Source organism: Acipenser ruthenus, chromosome 3, assembly GCF_902713425.1.
Source record: "Acipenser ruthenus chromosome 3, fAciRut3.2 maternal haplotype, whole genome shotgun sequence".
Classification (NCBI taxonomy): domain Eukaryota; kingdom Metazoa; phylum Chordata; class Actinopteri; order Acipenseriformes; family Acipenseridae; genus Acipenser; species Acipenser ruthenus.
Window position 1 is genome coordinate 102,403,729 of NC_081191.1, and position 23,052 is coordinate 102,426,780.

Sequence of the window (23,052 nt, forward strand, 5' to 3'; positions counted from 1 at the left end):
CTGTAATTCCAGTCTGGTGTTATGTGTTGTCTTTTTTTATTAAATGGTGCTGCAACAAATACATATAGGCAGGATCATATAGTTTGTTTGGATGTATTGGTTTGTTGTTTTAATAAATAATCCTTACTTGCCATAGCCCAAGCAAACCACAACTACATAACAGATTTCTAAATAAACACTTACAACGACATGGCAATTGGTATTGGCCCGGTAGGGAAGCAGTCTGAACGTGAGGTCATCAACATATTTCTTCACTGGAGTGGTGTGCTTTGCCTTTATAAAATGTACATCAGAAGACTCCAACTGAAGTAAATGAAACAAAGTTATCTGCACTATTTGTGAGTGTACCACACTATTCTACACATGTCAAAGCCATTTGCACTTCTGTGTCATATTACAAAACCATGTCATTGTGAAACTTTTTCTGACCAGTAGTTGTCCACATTGCTACAGTGATTATAGCAGGATTTTATTTTTACATTCGCCCTGACCTAGACATGTGCTTTCTTTAAAATTATCCTTCCAACCCAAATACAGCAGGGATTGAAATCTTTCTATCCGTTTAACATTTCTCTCCTCCATGAGCGCAGTTGTCTGCCATGGTCCACTGTTTTATCTGGGTTACCAATGCGTTAGCATTATTTAGGATCCTTTCCTTGTTCCTCAGCACCATCTAGTGGAAGTCTTTGTAAGCGTCAGCATTACACAGTAGCACAGCCTCTGAATGACCAGCATCATGGGGCTGACAGCTGACAATGAAGTGTTTCACCAGCAAGGAGAGACATACAGGGTGTCTCAATATTACTGTGGGTCCACTAATACCACACAAGGATGATGATCAAATCACTGTAAAAGTATACTGTGAGATTACATTTTAAATTATGGTGGAGCTGACCTTACACAGTAGCTGTTTTTAAGAAGCACAAAACAAATAACCACTGTGAAAACAATATGACTTTTTGTGGAAGTGTTAGTGTAATATTTGCATTCATATATATATGAATTCAAGTTAAGAGATCAATAAGAGCTATGAATTTTTATAGTTGAATTGCTGGTGTTAATTATAAATGGAACTTATGTTATGGTTAAATGAAGTTGGTCATGAGCAGCACTTCTATTCACTTTGGAAATATGGGCATGTAATCCAGTCTGTGAGTAACTCTTGATTTTTTAAAGGAACTATTTCAACATGAATGTATGGTAGAGTTTAACTAAAAAAAATCAATATTGCTTTTCAGGGAGCAAAGCCACATCAACTACTCTCAGATTTGACTACCAGATTCAACGATTGAGAATCTTATACTGTAGTCACACCTAGTTTCAGGAAGTCTAAATAGTGTCAGTAAAACCTACATGTAACTGGACTGGACTATTATTATTACCACAAAAGTTTGAATTGTGTTGCATACATTTACATGCATGGATGAAGCATATAATCAGATAACATGGTAGAGTATACACTCTTAAAAATATATCTTTCCATACATACATATTTATAAACGTATGTTAAATAAAGTATGATGAAGCGATCCAAATGCATACTGTAAATATTTTCCAATTGCGCCCTAGTAGTAACATGACCGCAGTCGTGAAAGCAAAAGTCCCAAATATTATGGTGGTCAGCAAATACAGCCTGAAATACATTTTGCTTTCTGTAATAATTCTTGCTCCCGGTTGTTTGAAGAAAATATAATAGTATGAATGTTGTCAAAGTTGTAAGTTTTGTTTCCTCGTGAAAGTTTAAACATGTCCTTGAAGCATTATATAGATAAACAAAACGATCACAGTACTTTCACAGCGACGAAGGACCATCAAAACAATTATCTGACGGTACAGCTGGAAGTGTTTTTAAAATAGAGGAGAGACCTCTTGTGGAAAAGTCGAGAATTGCACTGCTCTGTCAGTACTGATAACTAAATACATTCTATAAAAATATGAATGACCTTTTCAACGTTTCTTTCACTGTGAAAATGTTGTCGTTACTTGATTAGATAATGCTGTAATGTTCTGGTTTGATCTTATACAATTTTGTATTTTGAGTTTCAATCTATCACATAATAACAATCGTGCACAGATTTGTGAGGAAATCCGAAACGTATGAGGAATTATGAGAATCTATTTTCAAAATAATTAATTCAAAACAGTATTGTGGCAAGCTCTGTATTTATTTAACACTGATTAAACAATGGGCTGTGGTATCAAGTCACATAAATACACTTTAGTATATTTTATTTTGTCAAATAAAATATTTACAATAGAAATACAACACGAAAAAAAAAAATGATTGAGTCACAAGCACAGCTACTGTTAATTTCCCTTGTAAAATCTTACTGTAGTATGAGTATGCCACAGTAAAGGCATAGCAAAGAGCAGTAGAGCATACTGAATGCATGCCAACGCACAGACAAGCCACTCACTAGCATGCGTGCTAAAGTGGTGTTCACAGAAATTGCATCACCTCGTACTTTCTCTCATCATTACCCGGTTTACATCAAAATATGGTTCAAAGGTTTCCTGCTGCATACCATGGTCATGGTGAAAGCACAACCAATGTAGAAGTACATCATGGTTAAAACAGTGTAGGTTGTGATATGGTAAACCGTTTCTAAGGACTCTTTTTCATAGTTTCATGTAACCAGTCTAATCTCACTGAAAGATGGTTTGACAGTAATCCTGATGAAGCATCTGTTGGTTTTTTATAAGTGTTCTTGCACTCTGTAAAGTTGCACAGTAATACAGTAATGCTTTACTGGGGTATCTGGGATTTATCTGGCTTTCTTGCCTGTGCTTTCAATATACATTTTCCTATCGTTTTACTGTGGTATAGGGGACAAAAAAGTGCCATGTAATGCTTCCCAATAAACCTTCTATCCTGGAATCAATACAAAATCCCTGAATACTGTCCAGATGAGAAAGAAGGGCACAGCTATCACAGGTCAACACTGTCAAATATCCTTTCTTACTTCTTGTTAAAATGATTAACAGTGGATTTAAATTATATGAAATGCACTTCTAACATCTATGCTGTTTTTTTTTTACTAAAGGAAAGATAGGCTTCTTTAAACTTCATAGTCGTGTATATCTAAGTTAATTATCTACCTTAGCATTGGAAGACAAGCGTAACATGACCAATAAGTTGCCACCTGTTCCATCAAAACATTACACATAAAAGACAACATTCCTCCGCTCAGGAGAACAACCGCCAAGAAAAGGTGTTAAAACCAAGTCTCGCCCAGGACAACTGGAAGCTGCTAGAGACTGGAAAATGCTGGCAGATGTTGGTCAACGGCTTATTTTTATTAGAGCATGTATGAAGCAACCCACTACTTCACCCCTCCCTCACCCCCCCCCCCCCAAAGGAGAGTAAACAAGTAAACACAGAAAATGAGGGCTAACTTTGTGTAACCTTATTTACTTGGCCCCCTTCGTTTATACAGGAAAAGTCCTCAGTGCTTTGGCAAAGTTCAAGGCAGAGTTTAATGTTTTGTAATATTTCCAAATTTGCCTGTCAACAATAAAGAACAACAGGAATCAAGGACTATATATATATATGTGTGTGTGTGTGTGTGTGTGTGTGTGTGTGTGTGTGTGTGTGTCTGATTAAATTAATCAGGAAGTAAGAAGAAATGCAAGAAATACATACTCTTTTAAGAGACACGTGTGATCATCTTGTGATACAGACTGAATGTATAAATCAGGCAGATAAAATGAAACGTTTACTGATTCAAATGTGTGGGTGTGTTACTATAGTGTAACATAACAAAAAGCTGTTGTCACAGAACATTCCACAATACTTGGCAGCTGAGGATCTGCTGGTCATGGGGATAGGATAAGATTTGACACAAGACAAATTGCAACTTCATGACATCTAATGATTGTTCTGCATTTCCAATGATCTTTATTAACACAAAAGAGAACTTAAAACCACCAAGGAATGCTTTTTATAAAGCCAGGACTTTATTCACCAGTAGGCTGTCCTGTTTGCCAGCATATAAATAATAATAATAATAATAATATGCAAATAATTTTATTTTTAACCTTAAACATATTTTCTTGATATCAGTGGGACAGAAACTTAACTGTTTATAATTCCAATGTCTTGTACTTTATTTTATTGTGCACATTTTAGGGTCTGTATAGATCCAAGGACATTCCCAATGGAATTGATACGAGACTCAGAAGTACTGCCATCACGGTTGCTGTTTAATTTCCAATTTTATTGCCAAATAAACGTTGGGTTTGTCTATTATCTGTTTTTCTTTCCAACCACATTACAGTATGTTAAAATGGGGATCATGCAATCAAACGTCATGAATCTTTTTATGTTCTGTGCTTTTCCCTACAGCTGTCCTACAAACTATTTGGAAATGATGCAAGTACCCTATTGGACAATAAGAGAAAGAATCAAAGTGGATGATCCAAATCAGAACAAACACCTGGTTGTCAAACTGCTGCATCAGCAGTGATACAGTATGTGCAGCACTGGTTACATGAGGACTGTGAAATGTTTAAGAAGATGTTTGCTAGGCTCAGTGAGTGAAGGGTACAATTTATTGATTATTTCAGGTTCAGTTCATCCACCATCCAGACTGGTCAAAAAGTCTTGGGCCCCATATCATGTCATAATAAATGACCTCGTGGAACAATCTAACTATAATTATTATACTATTAATTATAGTTTTAATGAAATGCCAATACGAAAAACACATCACATTCTCCCCTGTAGCTTTCAATTCATGTATTTTTCAGTCTGCTTTTACATCTATTATGTCTTGTCCAGCATGCTTAATCTTCAGTGGGCTAATACATAGAAAGTATAGGTAAACAAGCATTTTGACTCAGCTATATTCTTCAGTGTAATCTTTTGGTAAAACTGCAAAATAACCATGGAAACCATGTTTGAAATAAAAAGGAGAGGGGGGAGGGGGTGGTAACATAACACTTTGGAAAACATAAAGGCGCTGCAAATAAAGTTTTAGATTTTTTTATCAATTTTGTTTCCTCACATAAATAAACCTGCACCCCCATTTCCTAATTAAGTTTAGTTTTTGGATAAGTGTAAGGTTGAACAATAACTGACTGCTAAGAGTTACAACTAACTACACATTTTATAATAGCACTGTGCTGGGGGCATTTGAGGGCCACATATTTCATAAATTATGAATCAAAAATATATTTCAAACATGTAGTAGGCAACTAAAATTAGCCTGTTTTTTGACTCGCAGCTACCTCCATAGATATCCACTCCAATGGGATGCATTCAGATCATGTGATACATGTGATCATGTTTATATTTAGAATATGTAGGCATTAATTTAAACAACTACAAAACAAGAAGCAAAATATTCTCAATGAAACAAAGGAAGGCCAGCATATGCTACAACGGTTTTTATAATAAGTAAGAAAATGGATTTGAAATCAATGGTTGGAAAGCCTTTAATTTCTTCTATTTAAATGAATTACAATATAGGCCTATGTTACAGGTTTCAGATGTGCGTCTGAGTGGTCCCGCAACTGTAACAAAATAAAGGAGAGCATACACCGGTACGACCGGTTACTCTTCTGGCATCTGGTTTATACCGAAAGAAAAAAGAAGCGCTTTCCTCTATGAAGACTAACTGCTGCGCCCTCTACAGGACACTCTACAGAACAGCAACAAGAGTGTTTGCAATTATGCATTTCAGGAATAAACATGAACTGGCGGAACAGTAATAATAAACAAAAATACCTAGCTTAATGGGTGGCTTACTTACGTAAGCATTAGACGTGATTGCACATACTATTTTCTAGCCGTACCATGTTTGGTTTATCCAGGTCATCAGGATTTGCCCGGAATGCAAGGTGGCAGGGAGCGTACCGCTGCCAGTTAGTTAGTGGTACGACGCTGACAATGGGTGCTTTCACGGAGATCATTCTGCGCAGATTCTGTGCAGAATCTGACCAATGTAGCCAATGGGTGCTCCGTGAACGCACCCACAGTTCTACGCCTCGGTCACAGAATAGGGGCGGGACAAAAGTTAAAGTTTTTGAAGGGAAGGGAACATTAACTGTATGAAGGCTGCATTTGGAGATGCTGGGTGTTTGTTACTTGTCATATATATATATATAGCTTCGTTAAGACAAGGACGTTCTGTGCCTGTAAGTATTGTTACTTATTTGTATGTTTCTCTTCGTTTATTCAGCTTTCTTTTTGTAGTTTTTCAACACAAAACGTTTGGCTCGAGAAGCGCTCAAATATTTGCTGAGGTGACCAGAGTGGGCTGCTATAATGTCACTACAAATGCTTTAAAACGAGTACTGAAAACACGTGAAGCAAAGTAGAACGCTTTCTTCTTCTTTTAATCAAGAAACATCTGCAGTTTATAGCTGTGTTTATTACAGTTGTCATTACATTTTTATTCTAGAATCGCTCATTTACTGTGCTCCACATTGGTTGACTTTGTTTTTTTCAATGCTCATCTGCATGCATGCCAACAGTCCCTATATGATCGGGACAGTCCCGATTTCCTAGCAAATCCCGATATTTACTCACAGAGAAAAAAATAATTTATTCTGCTGATCACTAACTTACCAGTATACAAAGGTAAGAACGCTTCATTGTGTCTGTGTTTACTGTCATGCTGGTCGTGTGGTGTTGAGTTGAGGGGATACATCTATTATTATATGATGGAGTGTGTGTTTCTTTTTTTTTTCGGATAGCCAGTGCTTTTTAGTAAGTGTCTAATTGTTTTGTCTTTATCTAGGTGATCAAAGTGCCAGTACCAAGCAATGAATGCACATAGAGATGACCTTTGCATTGAGGAATGTGATGGCATTTTGAGAATGAAGTCCAAAAAAAGCTCTGGAGACCATATTAATTTGGTAAAGAGATACAATAAACTGAACAGCATTTAAAGCTGGTGGTAGGAGCAATGTCTTAAAGCAGATCTCACAACATTGCTCCTTTGTTTTGGTTTACTACACTAACTTTACAAAGCAGATTTTTTAATGACAAACTTCATACAAGTCTGGACCTCAGGATCAGTTTTCAATACCCCATGTCTAGTAATAGAGAACTGATGGGCAAGCTTTTTGGGAGTGGGGAATTAGCCGATATTTCAAGGACCAGAACTTGCGTAGTGTATTGACAATAAGTTATTTAGGTGTATCATATAGTTAGAAAATTAAAAGACGTGGAAGCTGAACTATTTTAATACAAATGTGTCTCATGAGATTTGCATTTATTTAATCTCCATTCTTTCTCATTAGCACAGCATCTAAAATTCAAATGTAGAGTAGAACAGAAATGAGTCTTCATATCTGCTAAAAGTGAAATAATTGCAACACTGAATCATTTTCAAGTCGATTTACACAGGCATTGCATTTTGCAGTTAGGATTTAAACTGATCTTTTTTAAAAAAAATGATAACATTGGAAGTTTTGTATAGAGCACAAAACTCACTTGTAAAAGGGTGTTCATTTCTCTTAATTTATATGTGAGCTGTCATGCCATAAAAAGGAGAAGGCTATCTAGAAACACATGATCTCCCCTGGTACTAGATTAAATGTTTAATATCTGTACTTCAATGCAGTTCATTTCACATGTCAAGGCTGTCAATATGATTTGTGTATAGAAATGAAAAACATTTTACTGTCAGTGAATAAAAGCCTACATTAGATTGTGCACAACAGTAATACTTAAATTGAACCAAAAGATTGCCCCTGCTTCTTCCTAAACTATTTAATAGCTGTTATAGATGATACAATAATTCCACACATCTTTATTGTATTTTAAGTCTCACGTGTTTAGTTCTGGTAGAAGTCTGAGTTACTTTCAGCTAGTCTGTAGTACTTCCTAGGGTACTTCACCTCAGAAACGCAAAATTCTGTCCACCCCTTAAATGCTTACGTTCCTGTCATTTTCCAAACCAGCAGCTTCCCCTAATGATGGGCATGCTTTACAGCCGTATACAATACTGAGGTGACATTAATGAAATAGCAAATTGAAATGCATCAATCAAACTGCAGATACGCACGGTTTAATAATGTGTAATATCAAGGTATTCATGGAAAGATTTTCATATTTTCTTATGTAGTACCACTATTATGGTTGGTACTGTTATAAAGCAAATATCAGGAGTGAGGCTAGGGGGGAATACCTGCATAAGATGCCACCCAATGGGGACTGTAAAGCATTGGCTGTGTCCCCTGGCATGGGATACAGTATTTCCTTTCCAACCATGGTGCTCTGGTACTACCCACCACATTCCACTATACCGCCAAGAGGAATGCCTTTGATAGTACAGCTTGGTGCTCTACTTCTCATTTCACTGCCCTGTATTTACTCATCTTGTCAGTATATTAACACATTTCAGGACAGGCTACTTTGTAATTTTTTAACTGGCATCTACCTGTTATTTAAATGTTCTCTTTAACTATAGTGTTATTTTTCTACAACAAATTATATTTGCCCTTCTGCATTTACCTTTTTTTTTATTTGACATAAGTTAACTGTCTGTTTTTGCCATTTGTTTTCTTGTAGGGGACTGGTGTACAAGATTCTACATTGACAAACAGAGCCTCGCAGTTTCTTGATCCACACACGTTTGCTTTTGAAGACTTTGAATGTCCATCCAATGTCAACAAAGAAAACCTGGGTCTTTTTCCACAGTGGCATTTACCACTGAAATTGTCAATTATACTTTCTGTAATTGTGTTTATATATACCTTTCTAAGAGACATTCTTCACCCATTCATATCTCTGAGCAAGAATGAATTCTATAAAATGCCAATTTTGGTAATGAATAAGGTCCTGCCAGTGGTTGCCATCACCCTGTTGGCTCTGGTTTATCTGCCAGGGATTTTGGCAGCGGTTCTGCAGTTACACCGAGGTACCAAATATAGCAGCTTTCCAAACTGGTTACAGAGATGGATGTTGATGCGCAAACAGCTCGGTCTCCTCAGTTTCTTTTTTGCTTTGCTTCATGCAGTCTACAGCCTGTGTTATCCAATGAGATGGTCATATCGTTACAAACTGCTAAATTGGGCTTATCAACAGGTAGGAGGTTTAATAATAAATGTATTTTTTATACTATTTTCTGAAGCAGTTTTGCCTGTACTGTAATACAGTACAACTATTCAAAGGTTATTGTAACCCACTGTGGAGCCATATTCCAAGCAATGGCATGTTTTCATACTTCAGTTTATGGAGAGAACCACCTTTTCAATACCAATGCAAATTGGTTATCGAGAGCATCTGTCTGTATGGCACACAAACATTTTTACATATGCATAAGGTAGATGTACTGTAGGTACAGTAAGTACCAATAGCCAGTTGCAAGAGAAAATACATTTCGGACTCAATTCGAAGAGAAAAAACTTAGATTAATTACAAAGTGTATGTTTAAAATTGTGTTGTAAAGTAATCCTAGTAAATACACTATAGTACTACCAGTTATGTTGGCTATCCTATTTCTAAGGTTATGTGTTGCAAAAATAGGTTTGCCGGGAAAGACATTCTGAACCTACATTCCAGAAAGGCATCAAAGGCGTTTTTATAAAGCCTATTTTTGGAAATGTTTTTTCATGTCTATTCTTAGATTCACAGAATGTTTTTTTGTATGTCCAGGTAACGCAGAACATAGAAAACGCATGGATTGAAGATGATGTGTGGAGAATGGAAATATACATGTCTCTTGGTATTCTAAGCCTTGCAGTTTTAGCCCTGTTGGCCACAACCTCAATTCCTTCTGTCAGCAACTCCTTGAACTGGAGAGAATTTCAGTGTGTTCAGGTAATACATTCATTCCATCAAAGATGCGGCTTCAGGTGTGACGCATAAATAAAGGAACGTGCGGTGCTTGTATGGGACGTCAACCTGTTACAAATGCACCCATATAAAAGTTTACCACAGTCATTTTGTAGTTTTTCCATGCCTGCCCCATATACTGTGCGTGGCATTTTTTTAATATGATTTGCCATGCCTCTCTGGGATACACAATGCTTACCTTTCCGTTGTCATGCTTTCACTATGATTTATTACCCTGTCCTATGCTTTTATTATGATAAACATTTATAAGGGAGAGTAACAATACATCTTAACACATGAATGTTGTTTTCATGCTGTTACAGAGCAAGATGGGGTATTGCGCGCTCCTGCTTGGCACAGCTCATGCCCTGGTGTATGCATGGAGAAAGTGGGCAGACCTGAAGTACTTTGTGTGGTACACCCCTCCATCGTTCATGATTGCAGTAGTTCTACCTATCGTTGTTCTGTTGTGTAAAACTGTACTAGTTCTTCCGTGTCTTGACAAGAAGTTACGGAAGATTAGACATGGCTGGGAAGAAACTTCAACATCCAAAACAGAACCTGCAGTGAATATCTTACTATGAACTTTGCAAGATAAATTATTGTTTGATACATATATTTTGATATAGCAAATGTATTTTGTGTGTGTGTGTAATAAGCCATACTGTTACTGTCTTATGTGATTTTTATGGAACTGTCTTGTATTTTCATGGTATGTATGCATAATTATTTAAGGTTTTCAAATTACATGATTTTTACAATAGGCTTTAATGGAATATGTGATTGCTTGTTACATGAGTAGTAATCAGTAAGTAAAAAATAAAACAACAATAATCATTGTGTATGTACAGTTTCAGACTTTTATTCTTGGGTTTGGTTGTCATGTTTGACATGTGTTTAAGCAAGTCCACCTGTGTCTTTATTTGCAAGGAAAACTACCCCAAAATCTGTCCCCTTAAAGATGACTTCAAGGAAAGTACTTGTAAAAAAATATTATTAACTATTAGTGGATTTCATACTTTTTTTATATATTAAAATATATTTTGTAAAGCATGCATTTTCTAATTATCCACACCCTGCCAACCTATGTATTGCCTGTTGCCAAGATACATGCTTCATTCATCAACATGAACCCTGGTCCTTTTTGTGCTTTATTCTCTTTTCCAGTGCTTTTGTTCTCCCTGCGTAGATCGTGAGGATTGGAGGTCAATCGGTTCGGCCTCACCTCAGCGAGGGCAGTTCTCAGAGTAATCAAGGGGAAACCCATTTTCTGTTACCAAGTCACAAGCACTTTGTCTTTATTCTAGTAGTCTCTTATGCAGGCCTGGCTCCTGCCTCGCAAATTATTTGTAAACACAAAAATAAGCAAATAAAAAAAAACTTCAGGCTTTAATTGGATGACACAACTTTCCCTGGTACCATGCTATACATTCAGCAAACACTTATGTCAGTGCTGAACTAGTTCCAATTCAAACTTCTTCAAGCCTACTTGACTGGACTTTCAGTGGCCTTTTATACACACCTGTACAATGACCAGATTGATTAATTAATTAATTAATTAATTGACCAACCACTCACAGGTCCCCACAAAGCTAGCAACTCCTGAAAAGACAACGTTGTAGGGACGTCCCACTTTGTAAAACACGTTTTTAAGAACTAAATATAAATAAAAAATAATACAAGTGCCAAAATATTTAGTTTGTTGTCGACTTTTACCCTGTGTGGAGTTGTCTGACGAGTCAGAAATAGTAAATAAAAACAGTGACAGCCAGTGAGGAGTCCCCACAAATATAGAAATGCAAACGTGTGTGTGTGTGTGTCAATTTTATTAAATTCAGCTTTTCAAGAAAACAGTCAACTGTTACATATTAAAGTTAAAGTATTTACAAACATTCTTTTAAAAAACTAACATAATTTCAGTGTGACATTGTGGCCACTGCCCTGTCTAAGAATAATGAAAGGCTAAATTGAGTCTGTGGAACAGGCTCTTGATACCTGTGTTGTGCAATTTCCCGATCCCTGTGATATTGGAACGTGGTCTGCCTGCCTGAGCGCACAGGGTTTGCGTGACAAGAAAGTCAATCAATGGAGGCGGAGACAAACACAGTAACATCGTGAAGAAAGCAGCGGCAGATGCAAGCTGAATGGTAGAAACCTTCATGTAAATAAGGTAAGGTTTAACCCATGTACTTAAAAAACAAAATTGATTTCATTTTAAAATATAAATATGTATTCCTAGAATGACTTCCTAAAACGATTCTTGCGACTTAATGATACATTAACATGCTATGTAGTCTGTATTACCGATACCCTACCAATACTAATCATATTTATACTATCCAGCAACCTTTAAGCTTTTAGTTTTTCTCCATCGCTTTCGCTGCCGGCAACATTGCGATGTATATTCCTGATGATGTATTTGTTTTGTTTTTTTTGTTGTTGTGATGATATTTATTAATATTGTAACATTCATTTTAACCTGTCTCGTAAACCTCCCTTTCCAATTTGTATTGATTTTTTTTATTTCGACAGTTAGGCCTATCAAGTAAAAAACAAAAAAACAAACAAACAAAAAAAAAAACAGATTGAGAAACAGCTTCAGGTGTCATCTGGCAGTGAAGCAGAGAAAGAGATGAGAATGAGAAGAGACGTGGTGTTCTGTTGTGATCAAAACAATGTTGTTTGTAAGAGATCTAAGCAGATACACTTCACTCATTTAGTGGACAAAAAATGTATAAAGTCTTGCCAGGCAACCTAACGTGTGTGTGTGTGTGTATATATATATATATATATATATATATATATATATATATATATATATATGTGTGTGTGTGTGTGTGGTTTGGAGGACTGTTGTGTTCATTTGACCTTCAATTTCTTTAATGAAAACACTATGAAAACAAACCATATGCAGTCCTCCTTGTAAGTAACATTTTGAGTCAGGTCTCATGAGTATTGTCCAAAATTCAACTAGGAGCAACTGACAACATAACCCTTGATGCTCACACACGGTATCAATGTCTCATACTCTGAATGCGTTCAGTACCTTTCAGGCATTTAAAATACTGTTGCTGATGCCACTTAATATAAAGTTATCCCGTAATGACAGGAACACATATGTCATAATTAGAGTGGCAGTCACTGTAGACCAATGCACTGCATTAAGAATATATATATATAATGATAGCTTACTGTTTTTAAAATGTTGTAGAATTGATTGAATGTGGGTCAGTGACACCCTTTAAAAAGGATGCATGGGTAGTGCAAGGAAGATGTCTACTGGTAACACATTTTCTTATGGGTAGGCTTGGTGGTCCAGTGGTTAAGCAAGCCTAAGCAAGTCACTTAAGCTCCTTGTGCTCTCTCCTTCGGATAAGACGTAAAACCAAGGTCCTATTGGAAGTGACTGCAGCAGCAGTTTTTGATGCACAGTTCACCCCCTCTGTAAGTCGCTTTGGATAAAAGCGTCTGCTAAATGACTAATTAATAATAATGGTCTTTATTGGCTCTCAAGGGATACAGTGTATTCTTTTTGAAAGGTGCATTTTCCTGTCCTTGGTTTCACTCTGAATGCAGGTGCTGTAATGTGTAATATACTAACAATTTAAAAACAGTTGCTTGGTTTTGGTCTCTTAGGAATATATGGAAACAGGAGCAGCAATGGAAACCATTTCAATGATGGGAAGTCCAAGGAACAGCAAGGAGATGTTCTTACCAAACTGCATGAATGGTGTCAAAGAAGGAAACAAATCTACCATAGGGATTATAGGAAGCGGGGACTTTGCCAAATGCTTGTCTCTCAGGCTCCTGAGGTGTGGGTACCATGTTGTGGTTGGGAGCCGGAGCCCCAAGAGGGCTGCTGAATTCTTTCCACATGTAGTTGATGTTACCCACCACGAAGATGCAGTGGCCAAAGCTAATATTCTTTTTGTCTCCATACACCGAGAACATTACGCTTCATTTTGGGACCTCAAGCACCTTTTAGTGGGCAAAATCCTTGTGGATGTGAGTAACAATACTCGGATGAACCAGTATCCAGAATCCAATGCAGAATACCTGGCTTCCCTTTTTCCTGATTCGTTTGTGGTTAAAGGATTCAACGTTATCTCAGCCTGGGCAATGCAGTCCGGGCCAAAGGATGCCAGCAGACAGGTAAAGACTGGAGGGGCACTGTGATGTATTTGATCTATTCCCATTGTAATGTGGAAATGCAACAGTGGGTTTCTTCAGGGTGATACTCTGATGTTATTATGGTATTCCAGTGTTTTTTTAATCCTTTTGTTACTCTATGCATTATTTTCACAGCAATTGGTGAAAAAAAAAGTGAACGTCCTTTTTATGTGTCTCTGTGCTGCACTTTCAGTAGTCATGTGAGGAAACACAGTAAGTACAACATTGAAAACACAAGGGTCAAAGGGAAAGCAGAAACTGGTCACTGAGAACAGCAGTATCATGTTGCGGTTGTTTCTAGGAGTTAGAGCTCTTGCAAAAGGAAATATAACTCTGACTGTTTAGTTTGCATGACGCTCCCTAAATGTTACATGTGCAACCTTTTGTCCCCTGTCGGAAGCTGAACTAAAACTGTGGGTTTCTCTAGCAGAATAATGTCCAAATGTGACCAATGTAGCCTGTACTCATAAAAGCGTTCTTGTTTGTTTCAAAACACTGCCTCAGCAAACATAAAAAATATACTCTGACCTTTCCAGTTCAGTTATTTGTTTCAACCAAGTTCTTATCCAACCAGGCCCCAAAGCAGTTTATTATTTTAAAGTGCAAGTTTCACAAATATGAGCCTTTGAGCTTTGCCATTCTTAGCACTGGTGGCTCAAAATGAGAATGAATAGTAATGCGTTAAATCTATTTCTAAGGTAATGTGATATCATGTTTTGTTATATGCCGGAGGGTTGTGGGTTCAATCCCAGGTGGAGGACACTGCTGCTGTACCCTTGAGCAAGGTACTTTAACTAGATTGCTCCAGTAAAAAAACCCAACTGTATAAATGGGTAATTGTATGTAAAAATAATGTGATATCTTGTAACAATTGTAAGTCGCCCTGGATAAGGGCGCCTGCTAATAAATTAATAATAATAATAATAATAATAATAATAATAATAATAACAACAAGGTGAGATTGAGCTGTACAGGTTTCAGATGGAAACAGCATTATAAAGGATTGTGTTTGCAGAAGAAATTTATTTTGAGATTTTAATACAGTAAAAACAAAGGTTGGTAATGAGAAAAGACTGTTTTGGCACATCAAGCAATGCGAATGAATAGTGTCTTGCAAGTAGCCATTAGCAACAGTTAAGCTTTAAGTTCAATTAGCTACAGTGATGTAACGACATAGGTCAACATACAGTACACTGAGTCAGAGAGACATCCTTGTCTGCAAGCATAATGTCACGCTAGGCTCATGAGCATTGCTTTCAAATTGAGAACACATGAACAACTTCTATTTCCCATTAATAACACATTGTACATGGCACAACATTAAGTGATGGAATTTATGAATTTCTCTAAACCATATAATTAACAGCGAACACCCACATTGTAATATCAGATTACGATCCACTATATACCATCATTATAATTATAGGCTAACACCAGCACTGATGGATAATCCTTAAATACCAGTATTGACATTTAATGCAAAGCTTATATTGATTCTGTTGATGTCTGTGCAAGGGAAGATATTAATACATACCAGAGAATGGTCCAGATTGTTTTGATATCCTTATAATTATCAGTGTTTGATATATTTTATATTAAATGAACATTGCTATAATAATAATACAAATGTTAATGCTGGGCCAAACTTGTTTTTATCATTTTTCATATTCTTTCAAAATTGAAACTAATATTAAAATATTCTTTCAGTTTAAATGTTATTACTATAAAAAGAATGTCTCTGAAGTATCTTAAACCAAATACCCCATCAAATGATCTGAAAGAAAGCCAGAAACACTGTACAGCATAGTGTTATTGATACATTTGGTTTCTTTTGCATTATATCTTAAAGTAATGTAATAGGAACGAATAACAACACAGTTCTTCACCATCTCTGTGGCCCTTCATTAAATAATAACGATGTCATTTATAACTGCATTTCATTGACAGGTGTATATCTGCAGCAATTCGGTTGAAGCCCGCCATCAAGTCCTAGAAGTGGCTCGTCAGTTAAACTTCATCCCTGTTGACCTGGGGACCTTGTCTTCTGCCAGAGAAATAGAAAACATTCCTCTTCAGCTGTTCACCCTTTGGAAGGGACCCGTGCTTGTATCTGTCAGCCTTTCAATCTTGTTTTTCATCTATTCATTCATCAGAGATATTATACACCCCTACGTTAAGAATCAGCAGAGCGACTTCTATAAGATCCCCATAGAGATTGTCAATAAGACCCTGCCCATCGTTGCAATAACTCTTCTGTCGCTGGTATACCTGGCAGGTCTGCTAGCTGCAGCTCACCAGATTTATTATGGAACTAAATACCGGCGCTTTCCTCACTGGCTGGATGGGTGGCTGCAGTGCAGGAAGCAGCTGGGGCTGCTCAGTGTCTTCTTTGCTTCGGTTCATGTTCTCTACAGTATCTGTTTACCAATGAGGAGATCTGAGCGCTATCTCTTCCTCAACATGGCATTTCAACAGGTATCCCAAAAAACGTTTTACAGACAACCTCTTAATTTTAATATTAGTTTAGATTTGAATAGTAACAGCCTTAATTTAAATAAGTCAACATTGGCCTAATCTTACAATCTGATTGGATATTAAGCATTCCAATGTGTATATGAGTACACTCAGACAGTTTGCATGTGTCATTTAGCCAGTATAGTAACATCATGTCAGTGAGGCTGAATTGGCAATGACTGTGTCACCTCATTGTGCTCCAGCAACCTGTACATACCAGGTGCCTGGTAAGCTCAAGCCGCATCCCACCTTACATGTGTTGCAGTTTGGAGCAAACCCTCCTGCATTGAAATGTAGGCTGAGAACTTGGTGTAACATATTTTTAAAGTGATATAGCAATTGTATATCTTTGTGTAACTTCAGACATTGTTGTATGCTGTTATTTAATTGTAACATTTATCAACTCTAATTACAGCATTGGTCTATATCTGGACCTCTCCCTGTGTACATCTTTCTGCATAATGTACATAGGACAGCAATACTGATGACTGTTTATTAAAAACAGAAAAACTGAATGCATAAGTAATCCTAGATAAAAAAAAAAAACAAAAAAACTGTTATAATACTGGAGCTTGGGCCTTTCAATAGAAGAAAATGGTTCTTTAAAAGGGCTGGATGGGCCAAAGAACCATGTCATTCAAACATTACTGTTAATGTATTAACAAGCTTTCATTATAGGTTCATGCCAACGTTGATAATTCTTGGAACGAGGAAGAGGTATGGAGAGTGGAAATGTACATATCCTTTGGAATCATGAGTCTTGGACTGCTCTCGCTGTTGGCTGTTACGTCTATTCCTTCAGTTAACAGTGCTCTTAACTGGAGAGAATTCAGCTTCATTCAGGTAAGTGGCAGTCAGTAATCTTTCATCTTGAACTTTAAACACTCGGCTGGTTTCACAGACCCCTCACTCATCTTGGACTGACTAATGCTATTTTAGGTAAAGTCCAAGACTAGTGCTAATCGGGGTCTGTGAACCCAGCCGTTAAACATACATTCCGAGGAACTGTACAACTTAAAAGAAACTTCTAGTCGAGCTTTAATCTCTACAGTGAATGGAGACGAGTATTGCGTCACTGTGCTTTGAAGTTTGTCAGACAGAATATTGGGATATAAAGTTGGTTGTTACTGTGTGATAACAATATTTAGTTAACCATTTACTTATAACTGTGCTTCAAATGAAAGAGACTTGTCTTTCTATGATAATAAGCATCTTTTATTCAAAACCCTTTTATTTACACAGGCAATGGCTAGCACTTCAGAGTCAGTGGGATGTGTCATAAAAAGAAAACAAATATGAATAAGTCTGACCCCCTCTCAAGGTGCAGTCAGATAAATACTTTTCTACAATGGAGTGCTTACATGTAATACACACTTCAAGCAATTTTATTAAGATTTGCTATTCTTAACTCTACAAATAACAGTAACGTATAAGAGACTACTTTCTACCCTTCATCCTTTTTTGAAAACAGTTTTTTTTGTACATTGTATGGCCTTACAGGGGAAAAGTACTTGGTACCGGGCCAGACCTTTATTGTCAATTAACCCAACAAAATGTACAATGGACCCTCGTTAGACTTCTTTTAAGATCGGTTGGGCCTGATGAACCTTTTAGTTAACAACATGGTTTCTCATTAGAGACTTACTGTGCAAGAATGCATCTGTGTAATTGTGCTGTAGTTATTCTAATGCTTACATTTGAATAGTGTAGCACAGAGGACCCAGAAGGTCTTGCCAAACATTGGCTGAGCGCTTTTGTTGTCTTCTTGAAGTTCATTATTCATTGGTTTGCATTGTATTTATAACAGCCAGTTTATCAGCATGTGCTTTCATATGGAGTTGAGATAAAATATGCATCTGTATGTGAAACAAGTTAGGCATCCCAGTGTTTATAGTTAAAATATGAATCTATTGTCCTTGGGTGATAGATGGAAGCTGACAGGCTATAAAAACTTTTTCACGGTCCAACGACCAAGGAATATACAACAGTCAGTTTTCTAGGTTTTTTCTGAGGCCTTTACTCAGTCTTCCTATAGTTAAATATCAGTCAACGACCTTCACATTTGCATATAAACCAAATATGTATAATAGATTTCAGTAGAATTTGACAAGGTGTTCTCTAGATAAATTAGAAATATGTAAGTGAGGTGTACAGTCAGACAGACACATACTCCATATACTTCCATATTATGTTACACTAAATAACTGAAGATGGAGTTTATTAGCAAGTTTCATCACAGTGGGACAAGCTGTTCTGCAGACATAGGTAAAACTATGTCACATTCAGTTTGACAGACACACAGCTTATATTTAGCCCCAGATTATGATATGACCAACAACTTGTATTAAACAGTGTCACGTGGAGTTATTGTGTTGATATGTGGTGCACACCTTTATTCTACAAGCTCAATTTGTTGTCCATTAAAAATTAACATACAATTTAAACCTTTGGCCGTATCAATGATACAGACCACATGCTTTGACATACAGCACTGTCTTTACAGTTGGTACACAGCGGTACAAATTTCATTAGCAGTGTTATCTATTAAAAAGTAACCGTTTAACATTGTTTTAACATATATCAGTGATACAGACCACACACTTTAAGAGGGTGGCTTTACTGATACATTGGTTTAACCTCTGGACAGTCTCTTTTTCACATCGATTTTACTTCATAAAAACTGAAAACTCAAGTTCAGAAGTTTTTTTAAAAGATAGAATTATCATTTTTCCTATTATAATTTCTGTTGGCTGTCATGTCTGTGTTTTATGCTATGCATCCTTGCCACCCCAGATGTACACGATTTAAAAGGCTGGGCAGATCAATAATCATTGGGAACCCAGGAACAATTTACATTTACTGACTTCCCATACAAGATGATGTGGTCTTTTAAGTGTTCAATATGCCATAAGCATTTACAGACAATATTAAGATTCAAGTGATTGTTGCTGACAAAATAATTCCATAAATCATACCTGCTGTGCACTTCATTTGGTATAACAGTCTCAAAAGTGTTCGAAATCAATACATGTTCCAGTAAACATTCATTTCATTTGAATCCTTGTTTGCAAGAACTGCTTGAAGACGGTGTTGCACTACTTTGGTCATTTCACCTAGATGGTGAAATTGTCCCAGCCTCTTCAACAGCTTCTTCCCTGTCGGATGCTTGCCTTATTGACTTGACATGCTTTCAACCAGTAACATGCTTTGACCCAGATACCACCAATGAGGTGAAATGTCACATCCTAGCAATCTTCTGCTGTGTTATTAATTATATGTAAACATTTTGACATTTTCTTCTTGTATTTCTTCACAGTCTACACTGGGGTACGTAGCTCTGCTCATAACTACGTTCCATGTGTTACTGTATGGCTGGAAGCGAGCCTTTGACCAAGAATACTACAAGTTCTATATGCCACCAAACTTTGTCATAGCTCTGGTGTTGCCTGTAACAGTTATAGTGGGTAAGATTGTCCTGCTGCTTCCCTGTATGAGCGGTCGACTCAGACGAATCCGAAGAGGCTGGGAGAACAGCCAGTATAGAAGTGAGGTTTCAGGAGCAGCCTCCCAGGTCTCACCAGAGCGCATTACTATCATGTAAGAACAGCCAGTATAGAAGTGAGGTTACAGGAGCAGCCTCCCAGGTCTCACCAGAGCGCATTACTATCATGTAAGAACATCCAGTATAGAAGTGAGGTTTCAGGAGCAGCCTCCCAGGTCTCACCAGAGCGCATTACTATCATGTAAGAACAGCCAGTATAGAAGTGAGGTTTCAGGAGCAGCCTCCCAGGTCTCACCAGAGCGCATTACTATCATGTAAGAACAGCCAGTATAGAAGTGAGGTTTCAGGAGCAGCCTCCCAGGTCTCACCAGAGCGCATTACTATCATGTAAGAACAGTAGCGTCTGAATTACACTACTCCATAAAATAAAATGAGTTGAAATAAACCTGACAGAAATCCTGTATGCCACACTCAAAGACAAATTAACAATGTCAGGGTATTACTAGTCTTCATTTTATCATAGTTCCTTAAAAATGTAGCACAGTTTATACATTTGAGTATTGTATTAATATTTCATATTTCTTTTTGGTCAAATCTTGCCCTCGGTAGTACACAGTAACTCTTGTTTGTAAATGTTGAAGATTGCTCTTGCCATATCCTACGTGTTAAACAGCAGCAAGGCTGCTGAAATGAAATGCTCACAGTATTTCCACAAAGAGGTTCCATTTCTCAGTGTAATGAGAGGAGAGGTTCTCTGGAACACTGAAGTGGACTGTTATGTGTAAATATATCAGTATACTCAGAAGCTATTTGACAAACATTAAACTGTGCTTCCTGACAAACCCGCTTTTAACTCATATTTAGCTGGGAAATTGTACTGAGTGATTTGTAAAGTCTGAAATTCAGAGTCTAATTAACAGAGCTGAGGTTTTGGTTTGTTCAAAGTCTGTTTTTGTGAAAAGTTAGATATTCATAAAAGTGTTGTAGACTATTGAAGAAACCAAACTCAGTCTAGAACAGTTAAAACTTTATTTCTTAAAAGATTTGTGCTCAAACCCAGTTTTACTTCTTATATTGTGTAATCAGAAACATCCCAATGGCAGGATAACTGTTTTATTCTTTTCCATATCAGTGATATGGTCATTTGCATATATATATATATATATATATATATATATATATATATATATATATATATATATATATATATATATATAATTATTATTATTATTATATATTTTTTTTAAAACATAGGAACCTGGGACTCCCTATTACATGTCCAGTACCGTTGCCTGTTCTAGTTTTAGCCCAGCATTCTCTTCTACATGCTTAAATTAATTACAATTTTGCAATAACATAAAACACACATTTTGCAACAGCAATGATATGGTTTTCAATATACACTGCCAGAGTCATACACAGTAAATGGTATTTGTTCAGTACTCTGTGGTTATTTTTCTGGATGTTGTTTTTACTTTTGTAAATTGTTATGTGTTGGTTGTACTGTGCCAAAAATCATGCTGCCATGTAGAACTATATGTGCATTCCTGTCCTGTGTCAAAATAAAAGATTATTGTGCCATATATTGTACCTTATTAATTACAATAATGGAATCATGTTCTGCTTCAGCTCCAGCATTGCATCCGATAGCCACTGCTGAAGTATCTAGAGAGATAATTAGGTTTTCACTCTTCACAAAGTGAGGTAGCCTAATTTATTTAAAAAAACATTACACACAACACAACCATAAAAAGAATACAGGTTAATTGCACACGAGTTATTAAAATAACCACACTGATGTGCACCTGCAAGTTGCGAAGACTGGAAAGAGGCTTTCTTGCCACATTCATTCATAGTTTAGTCTTGCAGTGTATTATGTTTGAAAGCAGGCATGGGTAGCAAGGTAGTGTGTAGGACACACACTTACCATGTATCTTTATCAATTTGCGAATATCCAGCTCTTGATTTGTTAACGTCTGGAAAAGTAGGATCCAGACTCTGATTGTTTGTGAGTGAGGGCTTTGAGGTCTCGGTATGAGCAGAAAACCACACACAATACAGTAAAACACTTCCTACTGCCTCACTCCGCAAGCCAAATCGTCTTTAAACTCTGATAACTGAAAACAAGGTAAAAAAACAACCATATGAGACACTGCAAACAACCTGCTGTGTGAGTGTTGACAGGAAAAACTACCATCACTGGAAACTTTACTCGTCAGCCTGAAGTGCCCAGGTGCACCCCAAATGACACTTTATTCTGAAAGCAGCCTTCAGCGTGCAGAACATGGAGGAGTCCAGCTTCGTGGGCAAGAATGTGTCGTTTCAAATCATCAATTAACATGATCAGAATTTAAAGGCAAGTTCTAAAGCAGCACTGATCTTTACATAATGCAGTCTTGCTCACACACTTCGGTGCTGGGCATGAGTTACAGATTTTAAGTTGGCCATTTGTACCAGTGACCAGTACAGCAGTGGTTTGCAGCATTAGCACAAAGAGATATGTCTTCGCTACAGACCCCCCCGAGTCATTACAATGGATAAAAAAAAGAATATAAAACATTTGATTTATTTATCGTGTAATACAGTTAAAGCAGTACAGACAATATTGTGATAAGTACTACAAATACAAAACAATCCTCTAACTGCAGTCTTAGTTGTTAAGCCTCCTACGCATGCTTCAGGAGCTCCCACCAGATTAATTTGGAAGGCACTAGGAGGTGTATTCAAAGCCAGCAGCAAATACAACTCAGGAAATGCTTAGGGCTGCAGTGCATTTACTGGCAGTCTAATGAGTGTCATTCACCAAGTTAAACCTTTATCACAGTGCTAAATCAAGTATTATTATCACTGGAAAGAGTTTCAGATAAACACTACCAGAATGTTGTGGTTGTGAAAAACAAACAAAAAAAATAAATTGCAAGCCAGAATCATGTTCAAATGTTCTACATCTATCAGAGCCCCTGAAGAAATATACAGTACTGTGCAAAAGTTTTAGGCAGGTGTGAAAAAATGCTGTAAAGTAAGAATGCTTTCAAAAATAGACATGTTAATAGTTTATATTTATCAGTTAACAAAATGC

General features: G+C 36.9%; 2 protein-coding genes across 3 annotated transcripts; both read left to right on the forward strand.

Annotated features, from left to right (window-relative positions):
* Positions 1–6,015: 6,015 nt before the first annotated feature.
* Positions 6,016–10,887, forward strand: LOC117395025 (metalloreductase STEAP1-like). Of its 2 annotated transcripts, XM_033993863.3 has the most exons (5): positions 6,028–6,138; positions 6,744–6,861; positions 8,522–9,037; positions 9,608–9,772; positions 10,111–10,887. In XM_033993863.3, exons 2-5 carry the CDS (start codon positions 6,769–6,771, stop codon positions 10,369–10,371), a joined length of 1,035 nt encoding a protein of 344 aa, XP_033849754.3. In that variant the 5' UTR covers positions 6,028–6,138; positions 6,744–6,768; the 3' UTR covers positions 10,372–10,887. The 2 variants fall into 2 exon arrangements, with proteins under 2 accessions (XP_058876132.1, XP_033849754.3); XM_059020149.1 differs by lacking the exon at positions 6,744–6,861 and having other exon boundaries at positions 6,016–6,138.
* A 550-nt stretch (positions 10,888–11,437) lies between these two features.
* Positions 11,438–21,124, forward strand: LOC117435739 (metalloreductase STEAP2-like). The gene is made up of 5 exons (XM_034059140.3): positions 11,438–11,957; positions 13,424–13,939; positions 15,905–16,432; positions 17,150–17,314; positions 19,788–21,124. Exons 2-5 carry the CDS (start codon positions 13,430–13,432, stop codon positions 20,070–20,072), a joined length of 1,488 nt encoding a protein of 495 aa, XP_033915031.3. The 5' UTR covers positions 11,438–11,957; positions 13,424–13,429; the 3' UTR covers positions 20,073–21,124.
* Positions 21,125–23,052: the final 1,928 nt, after the last annotated feature.